Source organism: Perissodus microlepis, chromosome 3 (genome assembly GCF_051167445.1).
Source record: "Perissodus microlepis isolate ML-2025 ecotype Zambia chromosome 3, ASM5116744v1, whole genome shotgun sequence".
NCBI lineage: Eukaryota > Metazoa > Chordata > Actinopteri > Cichliformes > Cichlidae > Perissodus > Perissodus microlepis.
Genome location: NC_140463.1, coordinates 38,458,902 through 38,480,003, shown reverse-complemented (window position 1 = coordinate 38,480,003; position 21,102 = coordinate 38,458,902). Strand labels below are relative to the sequence as shown.

The 21,102-nt window shown below is 38.8% G+C and overlaps 2 protein-coding genes across 2 annotated transcripts; both read left to right on the top strand.

Moving 5' to 3' along the window:
• The first annotated feature begins 1,282 nt into the window (after nucleotides 1-1,282).
• Nucleotides 1,283-5,651, top strand: LOC146391395 (coiled-coil domain-containing protein 149-like). Its single transcript, XM_084924347.1, has 5 exons — nucleotides 1,283-1,446; nucleotides 1,858-1,896; nucleotides 3,480-3,587; nucleotides 3,689-3,805; nucleotides 5,544-5,651. The coding sequence occupies exons 1-5, from the start codon at nucleotides 1,387-1,389 to the stop codon at nucleotides 5,565-5,567; spliced, it is 348 nt and encodes a 115-aa protein (XP_084780473.1). The 5' UTR covers nucleotides 1,283-1,386; the 3' UTR covers nucleotides 5,568-5,651.
• An 8,139-nt stretch (nucleotides 5,652-13,790) lies between these two features.
• LOC146391394 (uncharacterized) lies at nucleotides 13,791-20,861 on the top strand. The gene is made up of 2 exons (XM_084922795.1): nucleotides 13,791-15,209; nucleotides 19,214-20,861. The coding sequence occupies exons 1-2, from the start codon at nucleotides 13,886-13,888 to the stop codon at nucleotides 20,713-20,715; spliced, it is 2,826 nt and encodes a 941-aa protein (XP_084778921.1). The 5' UTR covers nucleotides 13,791-13,885; the 3' UTR covers nucleotides 20,716-20,861.
• Nucleotides 20,862-21,102: the final 241 nt, after the last annotated feature.

Below are 21,102 nucleotides of genomic sequence, written 5' to 3'. Positions count from 1 at the left end.
ATATATATATATATATATATATATATATATACATATATATATATATATATATATATATACATATATAACTCGAATCGTTCTTATACAATCGTTTAAAACTTCATTGTATAAAATTGTCCAAAACTGAATTTCTTCTAATATAATATTATTTTCACAGACTTACCGGAAGTCGTTTCCATGTTTTGTCTTTCTGCGTAACTTGACAGCAGAGGCTAAGAAAGTGATGTTGCAGGATAAACAGACGGATGAGGAGAGGGGGCTGGTGTGTCGTGACATTTTTGCAAAAATATTACGAATAATGCAGTCTTCCAAGAGGAGTGATAGTGACTGGCAGGGGCTAGTCAGCGAGGTAAGTGAGGGGGAGAGACCGTAAACAGCTGCAGACACTGACCGCTTTTATAGATATTTCCCGGTGTCCACATGGAAACGAGCCTCGGTCTCTTAGCTTTCATACACCTGGACGTTCATTAATAGACGCACGAGCTCAACGTTTTTTGACACCGGTGGGCTCTTCATTGATGGCTTCTGCTAGCTATTCCGTTAAGCTGATAGCATACGACTGTGTTGGTGCAAATACACCAACCCACCCCTATATGATGATGCTACTGTGTACAGATAGGGTAGACCCACCTGTGGGCTCGCGTTTAACCTGTTAAGAGTATTACCGAGTAAGCTATTTGTATATATGAAGGTAAGCGTGTATGTATTTTGGCGCTAACGCAGTAATTTAAGCTTGTAGGCTAATTTAATTAGCACTGTATGCCGCAAATATCGAATAACCTACACCTTTATAACATTTGACAGACCATAGAAATAAGAAAATAATTAGCATTTAACACAGTAATGGAAAAAAACACATTTTTTATGTTTGTTTGTTTTGATTTATTTTACTGTAACTGAAAGACATGGCAAGCACTGAACTTAACAAAACTACTACAGCACACCGTGCTGCATGATAGGAGCTGCTATTTGGTTATAAGCTGGTCTGACTGCTGTCGGTCTCCACTGTTCATTATTGTGGGCCTTATCTGTACGTCAAACACTTCACTCCAGTGTGTTTTTCCACCTGTGGGAAACAGGTTAGGGTTGGTTTTGTTTGCACACTTAATGTAACCGTTCCCGTCACAGAATAAGATAAACATAAAGATACATGATAAAACCAAGAACAAGCTTGATACAGATGTTACATGTCCAGCTGTGGTCCCTGAAATAAACATGACTGCCAATTCAGTCAACAGTAATATATCTCATAGCACCATGGCTCTCGTGCATTGTTTGCTTAAGTTCTTGGTGTGTAAGCGGAAGTTGGAGAGTAAGAAGGAAGCCCTCCTCATCCTGTCCAAAGAGCTGGACACCTGTCAGCAGGAAAGAGACCAGTACAAGCTGATGGCCAACCAGCTGAGAGAACGCCACCAGGGACTCAAGAAGAAGTACAGGGAACTCATTGTGAGTGGTTCAGCCTTCAAGGTGGTACTTTTTTGTGACCACCCTTTAGCATGAAGTATTTTACAGCCATGAGCAAAATTAATCGACAGTCCGCTCCAAGATGTTGAAATTCATTTTCAAGCTCGTGGTATATTTTGTCAGGTTAACAGGATCATTACTTTGCTTAACGTTGCAGATCCTGATCTGATTTTGTCTTTATGTATTTTCTAGATTTCTTGAAGGAATATCCATTTTTTTGTGTAATTCTGATAGAGTTTCTCTATTCAAGCCCACCCCAAAAAAAGAAAATATTTAAAATTTTTGGCAGCAGCTAAACGTAGATATTCAGTTTTCCTTTTGCACGCTGCTACAGTTTATAGTATTTGCTGTATTATTGCAGCTGATGATAGAAGTCTTTTTTTCATGTTTCAGGATGGTGACCCCTCTTTGCCACCTGAAAAACGCAATCAAGTAAGTTTTAATTTTATTAATACATATGCTAATAGGTACAGTTAAATGAGGTAATGTGTATTAAAAAAAATCATAAACAGTTAATCCAAAACTTATGTTAAATTCACAGCTTGGTTGTTTATTTGAAATTCTTCGTGCTGGCATACAGAGGCAATTTCTTTTGTGCTGCAGGATAAATATCAGGTTGTAGGTTAATCCTCTCTCTCTCCTTATTGAATGTACTTAAGTAGGTGAGAATCCCAGACTATTGTTGTTCTAGGGTGGGTGTGTCTTCTACAAGTCCTGAGGCCTGCACTATGAAGCAGGATTTTGTCTTTTCCAGGTAACTTCCTGGTTAAACCTGACTTTTCTGTACTGCAAAGGTGGCTCACTCCTTATCAGTGTACATCGCCATCGTAACATATGCTGTGAACCTAACCTGCTATGGAGCAGGATGTTTCCCAGATTAGAGATCAGCAGGCATGAGATCCTCACCTGCTGACCGCTCAGTTTTCTGGAAAATAGTGGCACTATCCATGGGACCTCTGTGCACGGGACAGAAGGACAGACTAGGAGCTTCTAACGTTTTTTAATGGCATCTGGAGTCTTTGTCTTTCCTTGATCAACATCAGTGATAAATCTGGATTCTTAGATGCAACTTTGTTCCATGATTTGTTTTCTGTTAGCTTCACTTCCACCACCACCACTAGATCTGTAGCTGAGAAAATAAAAAGTGAAACTGCCCTCTAAACTTAATGATAGAGTCGTGATATTGACAAGTTTGTTAATATAGAGAGTTTGCATCTTCAAATAGCCTAAACTTTATTCATATTGTAAGCCTTTTCCTGTCTTACTGCCCAAAGCTCTGAAAGTGCTCACACATTCATTCAACACTAAACTGCTGTACGGTGCTTTTCCTGTCATGCTGCTGTGTTATCTGAGGCACTTGTGTTGGTTTTAGTCTGTATTATGTTTTTTTAACCTCTTCATATTTTTCGTACAGTATAGTTTTATTTTCCTATGCAAGATGACCTACTCTGATTCCAGAAAACCTATCCATATTTGCTATTTCTGAATGTTGCCAATGCCAACCCTTTCATGTGAACGCGCAGGGGAAACCTTGGATTAACTTAGCGCCTTGATAGCCAGCTTTGTGTGACTGCTTATCCTGACTGCCAGTGTTAGGTTAAGTGAATCCAGATAACAGAAAGATGTTCTGCTGAACTTGCTTTGTAACATAGGGCCCTGCATGACTCTGTCTTATTGTGCTTTCAGGGACACGGTGACACTGAACAGTTGCTGGTTGAATAGCACTATAAAATACAATGAAATAGTAACAAAACACCCATTAAATGAAAAATGAAAATACTAATGTGTACACTAGATGGCACTAAATAATTGTCTCTTTCATTAGAACAGGATTGTGGACTGGCTTTGTTTTTATCTCTGAAATTTTGTGGATGTTAAGATAGGCATTTTTTTTCTTGAGTTGAAGAAGGAAAATGTTTGATGCTGATTAAATGTGATTTCCTGGGGTATTTGAACCTTGTCTGGCCTGGCACAAGCTGTTGTGTATTCACTCTTCTCCTCCTCCTGCTCCGCAGGTGAACCTGGCTCAGCTGCTGAGGGACTCAAGGGAACGAACAAAACAGCTTGCCGAGGAGGTGAAGGAGCTCACTCAGAGGCTTGCAGAGGCCCAGGGGGATAACAAGGTGAAGTAACCGGGGGTACTCGCACAAACGTACATGGATTAACTCTTACAATGAAGCAACTATTTAAGAGAAGCAAAAAGTTGAACTTCTCTTTTCTGCAGCTCCTGAGGATGACCATTACTCGACAGAGGCTGGGGGATGAAGAGGTCGGGGTGCGTCACTTCCCCGCCCATGAGCGTGAGGATCTGGTTTGCAAGCTAGAGAGAGCTGGGCTACAGGTGGATGTATTTCTTACCTTAAAGCACTTTGATACGGTTGGCAATTAATCCTCCATTTTCAGGTCCATTTCTTCTTTTGTGGAATATTCATTAGGATGTTGCTACAGGATTAAGGAAAAGGAGGGAACTCCGTCCAGGGACATGTCATGTACAAATTTAATCCAAAAGAAAGAGTGTTTTTAAAAAAAGTCTAAATCACTACCTAGGATGTTAATTATTGTTAAAATCCTAAGATCACTTTGTAACATATTAGCAGTTGCACAGTACTGTCAAATAATACAAATAAAAGCATTTTATATGTGGGATGGTGGAGCTTGGTTTGAGCTGTTTAACCAGATGCTTAAAGTCCTGTTTTCTGACATATAACTCCATCAGTAATTTCCATCCACTGTTCACTTTTCCTGTCATAGGGAGTGCTCCAGTGACACTGACGATTGATGGAATAGTGAAACATGTTTGTAGTTTCCACATTTAGCAGGAACTTTTTTGTTGCATATCTTACAAAGATACAAACATCCCTAAGACACATGTAGGGAGGGCAGTTGAAAGTTTAAATCCAGTCTTCTGCACAATGGATGAAATAACAAATGAGCATGCAGTAGCTATAGTTCAACAACTACTGAAACTGCTTTGCTTAAAAGAGAGACCTGACATCTGTGCATCAGTGCTACAAACACTGTATGTGATAACACAGAAAACAAAAGGCACAAAGGACTGGCACGTCAACTTTTTAGAGAACTTATGCAGAACAGTTGCCCCTTTTGTAAATGAGCAGCACTCCACTAAGATCAGGATCTACACGTACGCTATATTCGCAAACCTTCTGTCAGTTGAACAGAAAGCAAATATTTTAAAATCAGTGGGGATAACCTCAGTACCTGAGGACATACTGACATCTGTAGAAATGGAAATGAATGACAAGCTGAAAGAGGTGCTGAGAAGTCTGAAAGAATATCTGAACAAACCAAACTCAGAATGTGAGGGAAACACAGCCTCAACATCAGGCAGGAAGAAGAAAAAGAAGAAGAAAAAGCAAGAAAACCCAAATGATGAAGTTTCAACAGCAGCAACTGATCCAATAACCAAAGTTTCTGTTGTAGAATCAACTTCAAATCTAAAGCCTTTTGACTACAAGACCAATGAAAAATCAGAAAAACTAAAATGGCTTTCAATCAGCGAGAGGTGGAAGGACAAACTGGAGACGCTTGTTGACTCAGATGACAGTAAAATATCCAGAATCAGAAGCATTATTTATGTGAGTGATGAAGAATTCAGAATAGCGAATGGAAGTGATGGTACTGAAGTCTTCTTGGGGCTGAGAGAGGACGGCACAGAAGTTGCCATTAAGAGAATGTCTAAGAGCAACTACGACGTGCTGAAGAACGAAGAAGGAATCCTACGACTTCCTGAACTCGATCATCCTTATATCGTACGATATGTTGATTTTCAGGAGGACGAGAACTTTGGGTATCTCTGTCTGCAACTTTGTGAATGCACTTTGGAAGAATATATTATTGATGACTGTAACAACAATAAGAAAGATAAGGTTTTAAGGAAACTCGTCGAAGAATTTCTAGAAAGCCTAAAGGTACTTCACTCTCAAAATCCAAAAATTCTTCACCGAGATCTCAAACCCCAGAACGTTCTGATTGGTAAGACGTGTTTGAAATTCAAGAAAACAAACATTTTAATTCATATTTACCAGATATGATTTTATTTCACATGATTCTTCCTGCAGATGTTACTGGGAGGGCAAGATTAGCTGATTTTGGCATAAGCAGACGCTTACTCAAAGGCCAAACAACTTTACGTACACGCAGTGCAGGAACCAAATGCTGGATGGCCCGAGAGACTTTAGCAGAAGAATCTGTCATATCATACAAGTCAAGCACAGACATCCAGGTAAAGTCTGAACACAAACTTGATTAACTGAAAGATGACTTGGTAAACATACCTAAACTGATAATATGTGTTGTTATTAAGGTTGCAGGCATGCTGACCTATTATATCCTGTCCAGAGGCCACCATCCATTTGGTGACATATCCTGTAAATGTGAGTCTAACATTTATGATGGGAAGTACAGTTTGGATCATGTTCAAGATGTGGTGGCAAAAGATCTCATCGAGTGGATGATCAACAAAGAGCCAAAGGACAGACCCAAAGTAGAAGAATGCTTAAACCATCCCTTCTTCTGGACTTCTGAAAAGTAAGGAAGTCATGCTGATTGATGACTGATAAATCATTTTTCCTGATTACTGGAACAAGATGTATGATTCCTGGTTTCACTGTAAAATGGCGATAGAGATGTTAATGTTGGAAAAACCTGAGCCACAGTTGATCATCCAGGACGAACCTAGTTAAGCATGCATGCTAACATTTTCTGCTAAATCCTTTTCCTACACTTTTGTTATTATATTTATAAATGTTCATTAATTCTTCTTTTGTTTATGTTTCATTTGTACTTTTTTCATATATAAAGCATAATTTGAAATTTCCAGGAAAACTGAATACCTGAGAAAGATCGGTAACAGGGGTGAGGTTGCAAAATATAGAGAGGCTGACCAGGAGCTGATTGATTTTCTTGAAAAATGTGCTGTGGACGAATCCTTTAAACAGTGGAAAAATAAGGTGACTGCAAGATCACAGATCAAATGTCTATGTTCCTAAAATCCACTTCATGACTAATGTGTTTGTTGCAGTTTCCACAAGAGCTGGTTCGGGATATGGATGGCAGAAAGCCGTACCCTGAAAACATGCTGGCATTACTGCGCTTTATACGCAATCTCCATGTGCATTAGTGAGTTAAACTATCTATCTATCTATCTACCTATCTATCTATCTATCTCTCTATCTCTCTATCTCTCTCTCTCTCTCTCTCTCTCTCTCTCTTATGTACCATACAGTAATAAAACCTTCCTTGTTCACAGTGCCAAGGAAGCAGCCCAAATTGATGTTCTGGCATTGTTTCCTGATCTCTTTGGGAGTATTTACACATTTGCAAAAAACCAGGGCTGGAATTTAAAGATACCATTAAAGGAAATGTTTCAAAGAGAAGACAGCGAGGATAGTAGCACAGTTTTGATGGTGCCATCTAAAAGCACGGAGGAGTCCCTGGGTGTCCCCGTTCAAGAGTCTCAACCCAGTCAAGTGAAAGTTGTCACCAGCCATAAAAAATAAAATAATAACTGCTAGTAGTAGCAGAGATGTCATGTCGGTGTGCCTCCTGCTGCTCTGTTAGTTCTTAAGGGATCACGACAGAAGACACTGATCTGCTGTGGTGATCCACATGTTTGCACATAGTTGTCCTTCCTTACACAACACTCCATTTTACCAGCACTAACATTGCAGTAACTTCAAGCTAGGTCTGCTCCTTAATGGAGCCACTACCAAGACCCTTAGACTGAACCAGCTAAATGGATTTTAGACACGATGTATGATTTATACTTGTGTGAAATAAGTGCCTGATGTTTTGAAAAAGAAACTATTGATTTTTAAAAGTATGAGAGAAATAGATTAGAATTACAATTGTTTGAGTCTCTTTACTCTATTATTTTAATTTTTTTTATTTTTGTGAGGGTGTGTACTGTATTTATACACAATTACGCTGCTTTTGTTTTTCTGTTTTTTTTGTGGTTGCTTATTGCTACACTTTATTTGTACTCAATTCTTTTTCTACAGTAGTAGAAACTACTACTACAGTAGTACAACATTATATTTTTATTCAGTTAATCTTCAGGTTTAATTCTACATTATATGGCGGGGTATGAGGAACAGATATAGAGACATTTTGTTGACGTCTTCAACAAATACAAAAGTTAAAAAAAATCTATTTGTTTCTTCTTTTTTTTCACAATTATAGTTTTAAATACTTCCCTTTCTTTTTTTTATTATTATCTCTTTTATTGGGACAGCTGTTGAACATAACAGTAGTTTACCTTTTTACACTTTCTTTGCTGTCACATTTTAACTTATAATTGAAAAATAAAGAAAACAAAAAAAAGAAGAGAAAAAAAAACTAAAAAACTAAAAAAAACAAAACAAAACAAACAAAACAAAAAAAAAACCAAAACTAGGGTTAGGAGGCAGCAGGGCAGGAAGGTTTACGTAGTACTCAGGGTTGTAACATCATATACAAAATCACACCTCATATGCTTAACATAGTCTGTCCATTTAGACCATATTCCGTAGAAGGTATCCCTCTGAAGTTTAAGAGAAAATGACACTTTTTCCATCGTATAGATCTCTTGTACAGAATGTATCCAGTCTTCTATCGTTGGTGGTTCAGGCTTAAGCCATCTTCTCGTAAGAGGCTTTTTACTTGCGGCCAGAAGGATATACAGGAGTCTTCTGTCATTGAAATTCAGTTTATCCGTTGGTGCATTGCACAAAAATATGGTCTCAAAAGTTGAAGGAAAAACAAATGAAAAAACATTTTGTAAATGATCATGGATTAGAGACAAATACTGGCGAATAACTTTACAGTCCCAAAAGATGTGAAAATGGTTAGCTCCGTCTCCCCCACATCTCCAACATTTATCACCAATTCCTCGATATCTTTGTTGAGCAGGGGTAATGAAAAATCTCATAATGCTTTTCCAGCAAAATTCACGCCAAACATTAGACCCAGTGGTAGCCCACTGTATCTTGCATGCGTGATCCCAACACTTCTCTGTAATTACCCTCCTTTTCCCACTTCGCTTTAATATACAGAGTGCTGTCGTTTTTACACCGCCGGATGCTGTTATATAATTTAGAAATAATTTTACTTTGCACTTCAGATTTGGTTAATAATAAGAATGTTTCTACAAATTGTAATTCGTTTAGGTTCACTTTTAAGTTTTGATTAAAATAATTTCTGATCTGTAGATATCTAAAAAAATCATCTGATCCCAAGTCATATTTACTCCTTAAAAATTCAAAGCTTTGAAATGCACCCTTATAGACAAATGAATAATAATTAGTTATACCTTTTGAAATCCAGTTTTTGAATCTATTATCATATTGATTTGGGGTAAAATCTGAATCATATGCACACCATCTTAAAACCTTAGAGGCATTTTCCAAACCACCAATGTTTATTACTTCTTTCCAAGAAGATATCATTATTTGTAGTATAGGTTTATCTGCCATATGTATTTTATTCTGCAATTTTATGTCCGATATTAAAGCTGAAACTGGTATTTCTTTTACTATTGTTCCTTCAACATCTTTCCATCCGGCGGTGTAGCCTGGACAACAGAGACAAATCAGTGGTCTTAACTGAGCTGCACAATAATATTCTCGTAGACAGGGAAGCCCACGACCTCCCTTTTCTTTCTTTAATTGGAGCATTTTATATTTAACTCTAGCTTTTTTCCCATTCCAGATATATTTTGACAGTGTTCTATCCCATGCCGCAAACTGTTTTTGTGGTATGGCAATCGGTAGAGACTGAAACAAATACAGCAGTCGTGGAAGAATATTTAATCTGATTGATTCAATCCTGGAGTGTAGGTCCAGAAATGGAATAGTGTTCCATCTTTGTATATCTGATTTTATAGATTCATTTAGAGGGGCATAGTTGGCATTGAACATTTTGGTGAAGTCACGATGTATTACCACCCCTAAATACCTAATGCTATCTGCATCCCATTTCCATTTATAACGATTCTTAATTTCGACTGGTGGTTCATAGTTTAAAGTTAATACCTGCGTTTTATTTATATTGACCTTATATCCCGATAAAGAACCATACTGTGATAGTGCTTCCATGAGATGGGGGAGTGCCTGTGAGGGACAGGTTAATGTTAAAAGTAAGTACTTCCCTTTCTGATTGTAAACAGAATAAATACGTTGGACATGCATTTTGTTTTGTGGAAATGTCCTCGGGCCTATGACAGATTCAAACTGTACAAACATGTATGTCACATAGTAATTGAGCAAATCTTTGTACTTAATGTTAAGAACCACAAGTGGAATTAGCAAATATTACGATTTTGAGATTTAAACCATGCAGGGGTTTTTTTTTCTAGCGAATGGTATTGTAAATTTGCAAAAAATATACATTACACATATTTAAGAAACATGATTTCTTATTTTGTTTCTCATCATGTTTTCTAAAGCAAAATACAAAGTAAACTGTAGATTGATTCTTTCTGTGTAAATAAATCTGTAAAACTATGACTGTAGGACGTGTCCCTTCATGGTTTTTTCTTGAATGTTAAATCTTTTCACCACAATACAAAGTAAGAAGTGAGGCCTATTTTCTTTTGTTTTTGTTATTTTGCACTTTAAAGGTCTGAGAACTAAAATATAAACTACACTTTAAATGTAATATGTTTTTCATTTTTATTTAATTGCAATTTTTATCTTATTTTTCCATAACAGTGTGTTATAAAAGGTAACATATCTAATGACATTTAATGCCATTATTGTAAAAGAAGATTTGTGTCTATGCCCATTAGACCTTCTCCAGTATTTGTTTCATAATTAATTCTAACATCTATTATGTAAGATTTCATACAGATTTAGTGTATTGGTCACATTTTAAGGGGATTATTACTTTCTTTAATATTGTATTAAAATACTGATCTCTTTTTTTTTTTTTTTTTTTTTTGGTTCTCATCTGTTGACAGAGTTTTTATTCAGATTCAGATTCAGAAGACTTTATTTATCCCCGACCCGAGGGGCAATTCAGTTACCACCATTGAAATTATTTCTTCTTTTTCACTTGTTTATTTAGCTCAGGATTGTCTTTCCTCTTCTTGACTTTAGGAACTGTTGAATTAATAGTTTTCTTAAATTAGAAATATTTCTCAGTCACCTTACAATCATGGGATCTCAGGCAACAGGCACAACCATTATACAAGTACTACTTCTATTCTACAGAAAATATGGCTGGCATTGATGAAAGTGATAAAAAAGTAAAATATGATTTAATCTATTTGGATTTATCTTTTTAAGTTAAAATATTTCTGTTCTAATAGTTTTGTGGATACAAAATAATATGACAGGTCTTGAAGGAAAGTAACACATTTACCCTCATTTGGGGCGCCTGAGGATGGATCATTGAGTTTGCCACCTACCTTGTGTCCTCATACCTGGTGGTAATGGACAGCATGTTGCCTTATCAGCACTGGGGTCTTTTGTTTGATGGTTCCACAGTGCCTCCCTCTGGCCATGATGAAGTATCACACCCCTCTGCTCTTTCTATTACAGGGAATGTCTAGAAAGCACAAACCTCTAATAATCACAGCTGAGATCATAAACTGTAGTTATCCTTCCTTCCTTTCCTTCTTCCTTCCTCTTAAGCACTTAAGGGTTGCTGGAGATGGCTTGAAGACTATCCCAGCTGTCACAATGTAAAACTCAGGGTACACACTACAGTTCACCACTCATGATCACATTCCCAATAGATGATTGTAATTCCCAAAAGAATCAACAATTAACCTAAAAAAGCGAGTTGTTGGACTGTGAGAGGGAGCCGGAGCACCCTCAGAGAACACAACATGCAAACAGCAGCCAGCAGATTCACATGCACGACCTTCTTGCTGTGAGGCAGCAGTACCAACCACTGCACCACCGTGCTGACCTCAGAGTGCAGTCGTATGGTGGAAAATGTTACTGTGGATGCTTTAGATCAGGGCTCTCAAACTCGCGGCCCATGGGCCATTTGCGGCCCGCGGGCCATTTGCGGCCCACGTCACCTCTACTTGCGGCCCGCATATTGATGTGAAGACGTTTTTTTTTTTAATTATTAAACGGAAAATGACGGCAGAGTGTTACAGGCATGGCCCTTTCAGACTGTAGCCTCATGGGCGGTGTAGTCCATGCTGCAGGGAGAACGTGTGGGACCGCCCCTCCCACTGTGTGTATGTGAGCGTGAGGGAGCGAGAAAAAGTCGAAAAGTGCGAGGTGCTACCAAGCAGAAACGGGAGATGGAAGCATGTAAATAGAAAAGTAACCACTGCAGCCAAAAAGAGTGCCCAGTTGTAAGTAAGCTATTAAGACTTGACTGTACACAGTGTTCGTGTTTTCCTCCGAAACAATAAAGTTAAAGCTGGAGCAGCCTTTCAACGCCTCTTTCTGTCTCTCGCTAGCAAAGTTGACCCAGACAGTAAAGCTAGTTCTCGGCTACGAGCCCGACACGGAACCCAAAGTATTAGCCGGAGGTCTCCTTACCACGGTTTGGAGCCGCGGACCTGGCCGAGGTAACAAGATAGTGCAAACATGTTGAGGGATTGGCTGTGTTCGTTCAGTGAGAGAAAGAAAACAATTTTCACTTGGAGTTGAAAACTAATGTGTACGCTTATACCTGCATTTTTATTTTGTTAAATACAAACAACATTGTAGCAAAAGTGCTGCCACGTGTCTGGCCAGAAAGAGCTGTTTATTTGGTAGTTCAATGAAACTACTGTACTACACTGCTGAGTGACTGCCTTCTGCTTGTCAAATACATTTCATTGCAATGTTGACCCTGTGCTAACTTGCATATGACAAATGAAACTGAAAGGCTTCAGATAGTTAAGAGTGGGGGAAAAAATTGCGTTCATGTTTGCAATTTTGTCTTGTTACACAATATTTTGAATTAAATGGAACAAACAAAACACTACATTTTAGGAAATATTAATGGGTGTTTTTGTGTTTGTTTTTTTGTACTACTTGGACACTAAAGTGGCCCTTCAATGAGATGATGGTGCCAGAAGTGGCCCGTGGCTCGTTTGAGTTTGAGACCCCTGCTTTAGATTATATTACATACAGAAAAAAGTACTGGTTTATTATTTTAGTGGGCAAAAGAGTCAAGATTGGATCTAAAGGATGTAAATGGAGAAGCACAGTGCATTTCTACTCAGTCTGAACACTCGACACAGCCTCATTCACACAGCTGCACACACATGATTAGGGGAAACTCAACGTTCAGTATCTTCTTTTTTCATCAAAAGACTTTCTCTGTATCTCTGCTCTGTTTGTTTTTGACTTGAAACACTAAATAAAAGTTTTACTACACATCTGTCTCTATTGTTTAATCAGCAGCTGTAATACTAAACTGTCCAAAATTTAAAAGTCTACATTTAGTAGATTTAGAGATATTTATTTCACCACTTTTAGTTAATGATACTTTATAAACCTATTCTGCTGTTTAACAAAGACAGTATCATCATGTTTAAAGCACTTTTAACTCTGACAGCAGCACTCAGTTCTCCTGCACATGTGTGATCTTGGAGTGAACTGAAGGTTCAGATGCATCTCTCAGGTCCTGTGTGGAGACTTTGCTGGACTTTGTCTGTCTGTTAAAGATGTGGTTTTCAGATGCTATTCAGCTGGTGTAGATAGTGGGGGTTTAGGTCTGAAACATCTTCTTTTGTCCTCCATTCATCCAGTTTCATGAGATAACGTTTTGGTACAAGGACTGGACTGAAAATGACTGAAAAGAGAAACTTTGAAAGAGTTTTAGAAGCCTGGAGGAAAAGCAGTGCTTGTTTAATCAAATGTAATAATACACATTGTTTAAATGTCCCAAAGTAAAGAGATCTCTCTGTGAACCTTTAATTCATCACCCTCTTGTGGCAGCAGCTGGCTACTGTTATTTGCACATGTGCATTGTGGTTTTTTATCCCGTTATAATTTAATACAAAACCCTTTAATTAAATTAGTGAGTTAAAGTAATATGTGAAATATTAGTGTTAGGTAAGTCCCAGAGTTCAGTTTATTGGACATTAGCTACATTTAACGAGAAGATATGAGATCCAAATATATGCTTATGTCAACACATGTTCATTTTGATGAAGTTTAGTGAGCAAATTTGAATCATCACAACAACCAAAATGTTAGCAACACATCATAAGTCATGTGGGAGCTGGGGGGGGATGTCATGTGACAACCAGTTTGGCTTCCAGAATCGTGACATCACACCCATTTAGAATCTTACCACCACTTTGGTCCTTTGATCCTTTGATCCTAAAACCTATAAGTAGGGGTGAGACGCAACAACTTTTAGTTCGTTGTTCGCAGCATTTACGTTCGCAGCATTGAAACGTTCGAGAGAGAAACCTTTCAAAACAATAGGATCCTTTTCAGAGTGACTTTTTACACTTTCCAGCATGTCTCTGAAAAAACACACAAGACAAGAAAAAGTACAGCCCAGCTCTTCTCTTCTGGCTCAAGAAGACAACATTCGAGTTCAGAAGATGTGCTTGGAAGAAATGCATGAGGAAAATCTCATGAACAAGCAACACCCGGCCCAGGCAGAGAGTTCTTTTAAGCAACAAAAGGAGATTATCTTCCTCAGAGAAGAAAATGAGAGAAAGACTGCTGAAGTAGATAAATTGCTCAGCCAGCTTCTTGAAAAGGAAGATATTCAGAAGGAGAAAGAAATGGAACTCCTAGACATGCGTGGAAGGAACTTTGAGCTCAAAGCAAAACTTGATAAAGCAATAGAAAAACTCAAAGAAATCCTCCAGCAGAAGAAAAATGAGAACGACAAGGACAAAAAGGATCGGGAGCTGCAATTAAAGCTTGATGAAGCTCTGCTAAAAAATACCGAAATCCTCCAAGAGAAGAAACGGCAGGAAATAGAACTCCAAAACTTGGGGATAAAATACAAAGCATTGCTTCAAGAGAAAAAGCAACAACCGATCAAACAGAAAGAAAGCAAGCTTGAAAGCGAGCTGAAAACAAAGCTTGATAAAGCACTGCAAAGAAATGACCAGATTCTTCAAGAAAAAGAACAACTGGAAATAAACCAGAGAGACATGTGGTGCCAACTCCAAAGCATGGAGAAAAAATGCAGAGTCCTGGAAGTAAAACTTGATAAAACTGCAGTGCACAAGCAGAAATGTCAAGAGCTGCTTCAAGAGAAAGAACAACAGGACATAAAGCAGAAAGAAGACAAACGTTTACTCCTGGGCTTTGAGAGAGAAAACCAAAAGCTGCAAGAACTTTACAAGAAAATGAACTACAAAGCAACTGAGATGGAAGGAGAGAAGGAGAAACTGCAAAAACAGTGCTCAGCAATGCAGAGTCAGCTCAATGACATGCTGACAAAAAACACCGAACTCGAGGAACTTTCCAACACCTTGAAGTGCAAAAACACTGAGGTGCAGCTGCTAAAGCAGCAGCTCGAGAAAACAAATGAAGACCTGCAGTGCAAACTTCAAGAAACCGAGAGGAAAAGTCAGCAGTTAGAAGACACTCACAACAAATTACAAGAGTGTTATACAGAGATGCAGGAGGCAAAGGTAATGCAGGAGGAAACATCTAAAGAGTTGAAAGGAAGGCTTGTAGACAAACAAGCCGAATTAGAAGAAGTGGAGAAAACATGCAGGAGACTTGAGAAGGAGAATAGCGAAACAATCGATCAGCTGAGAACGCTGATCCTAGAGAAAAAGGTTCTCGTGGAAAAGCTCCTGGAAAAGAAGAAGAAACGCTTCCGCTTCTTCTGGAGGAAGGACACTCCTGCTTTTTCTACTCTTTCTACTTTTTCCACTGCTGATGTCACCTCGTCTTCCTCCACCTCTGTTCCATCGTAATTTTGACCTCTCCTCTCCTGCCCTCTCCCTCTCTCCTGACACCTTGACACCGCTCCCTCCCCTAGCTCCCTTGAACTCCTAACACCTGTCCCATCTCCCTCCCCCCTCTCCCTCTCTTTTCACCCTCACCCCCCAACCAGTCCCGACAGTTGACTGCCCCCTCTAGAGCCTGGTTCTGTCATAGGTTTCTTCCTTTAAAGGGAGTTTTTCCTATCCACTGTCGCCTAGTGCTTGCTCAGAGGGGATTGTTGGGGTTTTCTCTCCTCTATCTCTTTCCTCCTTTCTATCCCTTTCTTTTACCCTCTACTTTACACCCACCCTCCCACCCTTCTATTTCCTCAACAATTTAATAATAAACACAATTGGCTGCATTTTAAATGTGTCTGATCAATGTCTTCATTCAAGAATGAATTGTCTTTGTTACGGAGTCATGTGTATTTTGTGTTTTCCTCGGGCTGGTGATCCTCACGGTTGTTCAGCCAAGAATTCCAGATTAGCAGCAATACCTTCAATTCATTGACATTTGCAAGCATTCCTTTATACACAGCATTTCAGTCAGGTTGAGGTCTGGCCCTTCCAAACAAGTCATACTTGTTTGGTCTTTTTCTAATTAAACTGTCATGAACGTTAACATTTAACATGCTGTCTGAGGCCTGTAGAGGCTCGTTGCCTCATTGGCTAATGCACAAGTTTAATTCAAGGTAAGCAGAGTTTTATTGTCAACCCAACAACATGCACTCAAGTATACAGTGCGACGAAATATCATCGTCCTGGATCAAAGGTGCAAACTGTAAAAATAAAATGGGAAAATTCAAATATACATACATACTTACAACTATTCAGAAATAAGATCATCTAAGAGTAAGTACAACAGTATTGTACTTGAATACAGAGAGAGTAAGAATTGAAATCAATGAGAATAAATAAATACAATAGTACACAGAATAAATACAATAGACAGAGTCGATCAGTACAATACAGGGTAGTGCAAGAATTGGTTGTGAAAGGAGAGTGTTATGTAGTCCAAGAAGTGTGTGGAGAAGAGAGTTCAGTGTGGAGGAGCGCAGCATGGTGTTCAGGAGCCGGACTGGTTTGGGGGAAAATCCCATTGCACAATCTTGCCGACCTGCTCCTGATGACGCAGAGTCGTCTTCTGGATTGAGGGGTGGTAAGCAGTTGGTGGAAAAGGTGATGCGGGTCAGCTATGATGCTTGTGGCTTTCCCAGTGCGGCGTGAGGTGTAAATAGCGGGTTAGGATGCTCTGTATGGTACCTCTGTAGAAGGTGTTAAAGATGGGTTTGGGGATGTGCACCTTCTTCAGTCGCCTCTTGAAATGCAGTCGCTGCTGAGCTCTTTTTGTCACTGATTTGGTTTTTGCTGGTCCAGGACAGGTCCAGGGGCGGATCTAGAGAAATTTTCCTAGGGTGGCATGGAAATCAAATGGGGAGGCAGAATCTGGTAGTCTTTTTAAAAACACATATGCAGGTGTTACATATGGTTAAAAGGGTTAATATGCAGTAAGTATACACATGTTTCATATAAATATGGTCTATAACTTAATTATTTTCTATAGCCCACAATTAAATATTTCAGTTACATTAAAAAAATTTAATTTTTATTTTATGTACTGTATAATAAATAAATATGTACCCAATAAGTATAAAATCCAGAAAGCTACACAACATTGGGCAAACTTAAGTCTAACTAAATCCTAGTAATATTTATGTTTTCTTTTTACTGTAAAAACCACAGACATGTTTAGTAAATTATTTTTCATAACTTGAAATGCAAATATAAATTGTAAATTTGTAAAAAAAAAAAATTATGTAAACATTTTGTAAATAATAAAATTATATGCAACTATTCATCTAAAAATGCAGCCAATGCACCGGCGTTGGTTTTTTTGTAAAGCCATTTAAAAATACTGCTTAATTAAAGTGAGAGAACAATCATGTGTCACAATAAGACGCCCCACAAATTTTTTCTGCCAAAAAAAGAAAAGAACAAAAACTGTCTACCACAAGACAGAGAAGAACATCACAGGGAGAAACCCTGCAGGCCTGACAGCAGGAGGTGTATCACTCCTTCTGTTTTCCACCTGGAGACAGTGTTCACACTGCATCCTCACGCTGCTGCAGGATTGCTCTCCCCCGCTTCAGGACACCTACACCAGGAGATGCCGGACTAGAGCAGCGCAGATACTGAAGGACCCGTCCCATCCTGGCAACATCATCCATAAGTGACTTGAGACAGGACTCTCTTCCAGACACTCTAAACCCACCGGCACAATGTACATTTCAAATTCCTTTAATTTTAAATATGTTTATATTTTCTATTCTGTAAAATAGTCAGATTGTCTATTCTTATTTAATTCACTTAATGTACAGAATTCAGATAGTTAAGAGTGGGAAAAAAAATTGCGTTCATGTTTGCAATTTTGTCTTGTTACACAATATTTTGAATTAAATGGAACAAACAAAACACCACATTTTAGGAAATATTAATGGGTGTTTTTGTGTTTGTTTTTTTGTACTACTTGGACACTAAAGTGGCCCTTCAATGAGATGATGGTGCCAGAAGTGGCCCGTGGCTCATTTGAGTTTGAGACCCCTGCTTTAGATTATATTACATACAGAAAAAAGTACTGGTTTATTATTTTAGTGGGCAAAAGAGTCAAGATTGGATCTAAAGGATGTAAATGGAGAAGCACAGTGCATTTCTACTCAGTCTGAACACTCGACACAGCCTCATTCACACAGCTGCACACACATGATTAGGGGAAACTCAACGTTCAGTATCTTCTTTTTTCATCAAAAGACTTTCTCTGTATCTCTGCTCTGTTTGTTTTTGACTTGAAACACTAAATAAAAGTTTTACTACACATCTGTCTCTATTGTTTAATCAGCAGCTGTAATACTAAACTGTCCAAAATTTAAAAGTCTACATTTAGTAGATTTAGAGATATTTATTTCACCACTTTTAGTTAATGATACTTTATAAACCTATTCTGCTGTTTAACAAAGACAGTATCATCATGTTTAAAGCACTTTTAAATCTGACAGCAGCACTCAGTTCTCCTGCACATGTGTGATCTTGGAGTGAACTGAAGGTTCAGATGCATCTCTCAGGTCCTGTGTGGAGACTTTGCTGGACTTTGTCTGTCTGTTAAAGATGTGGTTTTCAGATGCTATTCAGCTGGTGTAGATAGTGGGGGTTTAGGTCTGAAACATCTTCTTTTGTCCTCCATTCATCCAGTTTCATGAGATAACTTTTTGGTACAAGGACTGGACTGAAAATGACTGAAAAGAGAAACTTTGAAAGAGTTTTAGAAACCTGGAGGAAAAGCAGTGCTTGTTTAATCAAATGTAATAATACACATTGTTTAAATGTCCCAAAGTAAAGAGATCTCTCTGTGAACCTTTAATTCATCACCCTCTTGTGGCAGCAGCTGGCTACTGTTATTTGCACATGTGCATTGTGGTTTTTTATCCCGTTATAATTTAATACAAAACCCTTTAATTAAATTAGTGAGTTAAAGTAATATGTGAAATATTAGTGTTAGGTAAGTCCCAGAGTTCAGTTTATTGGACATTAGCTACATTTAACGAGAAGATATGAGATCCAAATATATGCTTATGTCAACACATGTTCATTTTGATGAAGTTTAGTGAGCAAATTTGAATCATCACAACAACCAAAATGTTAGCAACACATCATAAGTCATGTGGGAGCTGGGGGGGATGTCATGTGACAACCAGTTTGGCTCCCAGAATCGTGACATCACACCCATTTAGAATCTTACCACCACTTTGGTCCTTTGATCCTTTGATCCTAAAACCTATAAGTAGGGGTGAGACGCAACAACTTTTAGTTCGTTGTTCGCAGCATTTACGTTCGCAGCATTGAAACATTCGAGAGAGAAACCTTTCAAAACAATAGGATCCTTTTCAGAGCGACTTTTTACACTTTCCAGCATGTCTCTGAAAAAACACACAAGACAAGAAAAAGTACAGCCCAGCTCTTCTCTTCTGGCTCAAGAAGACAACATTCGAGTTCAGAAGATGTGCTTGGAAAAAATGCATGAGGAAAATCTCATGAACAAGCAACACCCGGCCCAGGCAGAGAGTTCTTTTAAGCAACAAAAGGAGATTATCTTCCTCAGAGAAGAAAATGAGAGAAAGACTGCTGAAGTAGATAAATTGCTCAGCCAGCTTCTTGAAAAGGAAGATATTCAGAAGGAGAAAGAAATGGAACTCCTAGACATGCGTGGAAGGAACTTTGAGCTCAAAGCAAAGCTTGATAAAGCAATAGAAAAACTCAAAGAAATCCTCCAGCAGAAGAAAGATGAGAAAGACAAGGACAAAAAGGATCGGGAGCTGCAATTAAAGCTTGATGAAGCTCTGCTAAAAAATACCGAAATCCTCCAAGAGAAGAAACGGCAGGAAATAGAACTCCAAAACTTGGGGATAAAATACAAAGCATTGCTTCAAGAGAAAAAGCAACAACCGATCAAACAGAAAGAAAGCAAGCTTGAAAGCGAGCTGAAAACAAAGCTTGATAAAGCACTGCAAAGAAATGACCAGATTCTTCAAGAAAAAGAACAACTGGAAATAAACCAGAGAGACATGCGGTGCAAACTCCAAAGCATGGAGGAAAAATGCAGAGTCCTGGAAGTAAAACTTGATAAAACTGCAGTGCACAAGCAGAAATATCAAGAGCTGCTTCAAGAGAAAGAACAACAGGACATAAAGCAGAAAGAAGACAAACGTTTACTCCTGGGCTTTGAGAGAGAAAACCAAAAGCTGCAAGGACTTTACAAGAAAATGAACTACAAAGCAACTGAGATGGAAGGAGAGAAGGAGAAACTGCAAAAACAGTGCTCAGCGATGCAGAGTCAGCTCAATGACATGCTGACAAAAAACACCAAACTCGAGGAACTTTCCAACACCTTGAAGTGCAAAAACACTGAGGTGCAGCTGCTAAAGCAGCAGCTCGAGAAAACAAATGAAGACCTGCAGTGCAAACTTCAAGAAACCGAGAGGAAAAGTCAGCAGTTAGAAGACACTCACAACAAATTACAAGAGTGTTATACAGAGATGCAGGAGGCAAAGGTAATGCAGGAGGAAACATCTAAAGAGTTGAAAGGAAGGCTTGAAGACAAACAAGCCGAATTAGAAGAAGTGGAGAAAACATGCAGGAGACTTGAGAAGGAGAATAGCGAAACAATCGATCAGCTGAGAACGCTGATCCTAGAGAAAAAGGTTCTCGTGGAAAAGCTCCTGGAAAAGAAGAAGAAACGCTTCCGCTTCTTCTGGAGGAAGGACACTCCTGCTTTTTCTACTCTTTCTACTTTTTCCACTGCTGATGTCACCTCGTCTTCCTCCACCTCTGTTCCATCGTAATTTTGACCTCCCCTCTCCTGCCCTCTCCCTCTCTCCTGACACCTTGACACCTCTCCCTCCCCTAGCTCCCTTGAACTCCTAACACCTGTCCCATCTCCCTCTCCCTCTCTTTTCACCCTCACCCCCCAACCAGTCCCGACAGTTGACTGCCCCCTCTAGAGCCTGGTTCTGTCATAGGTTTCTTCCTTTCAAGGGAGTTTTTCCTATCCACTGTCGCCTAGTGCTTGCTCAGAGGGGATTGTTGGGGTTTTCTCTCCTCTATCTCTTTCCTCCTTTCTATCCCTTTCTTTTACCCTCTACTTTACACCCACCCTCCCACCCTTCTATTTCCTCAACAATTTAATAATAAACACAATTGGCTGCATTTTAAATGTGTCTGATCAACGT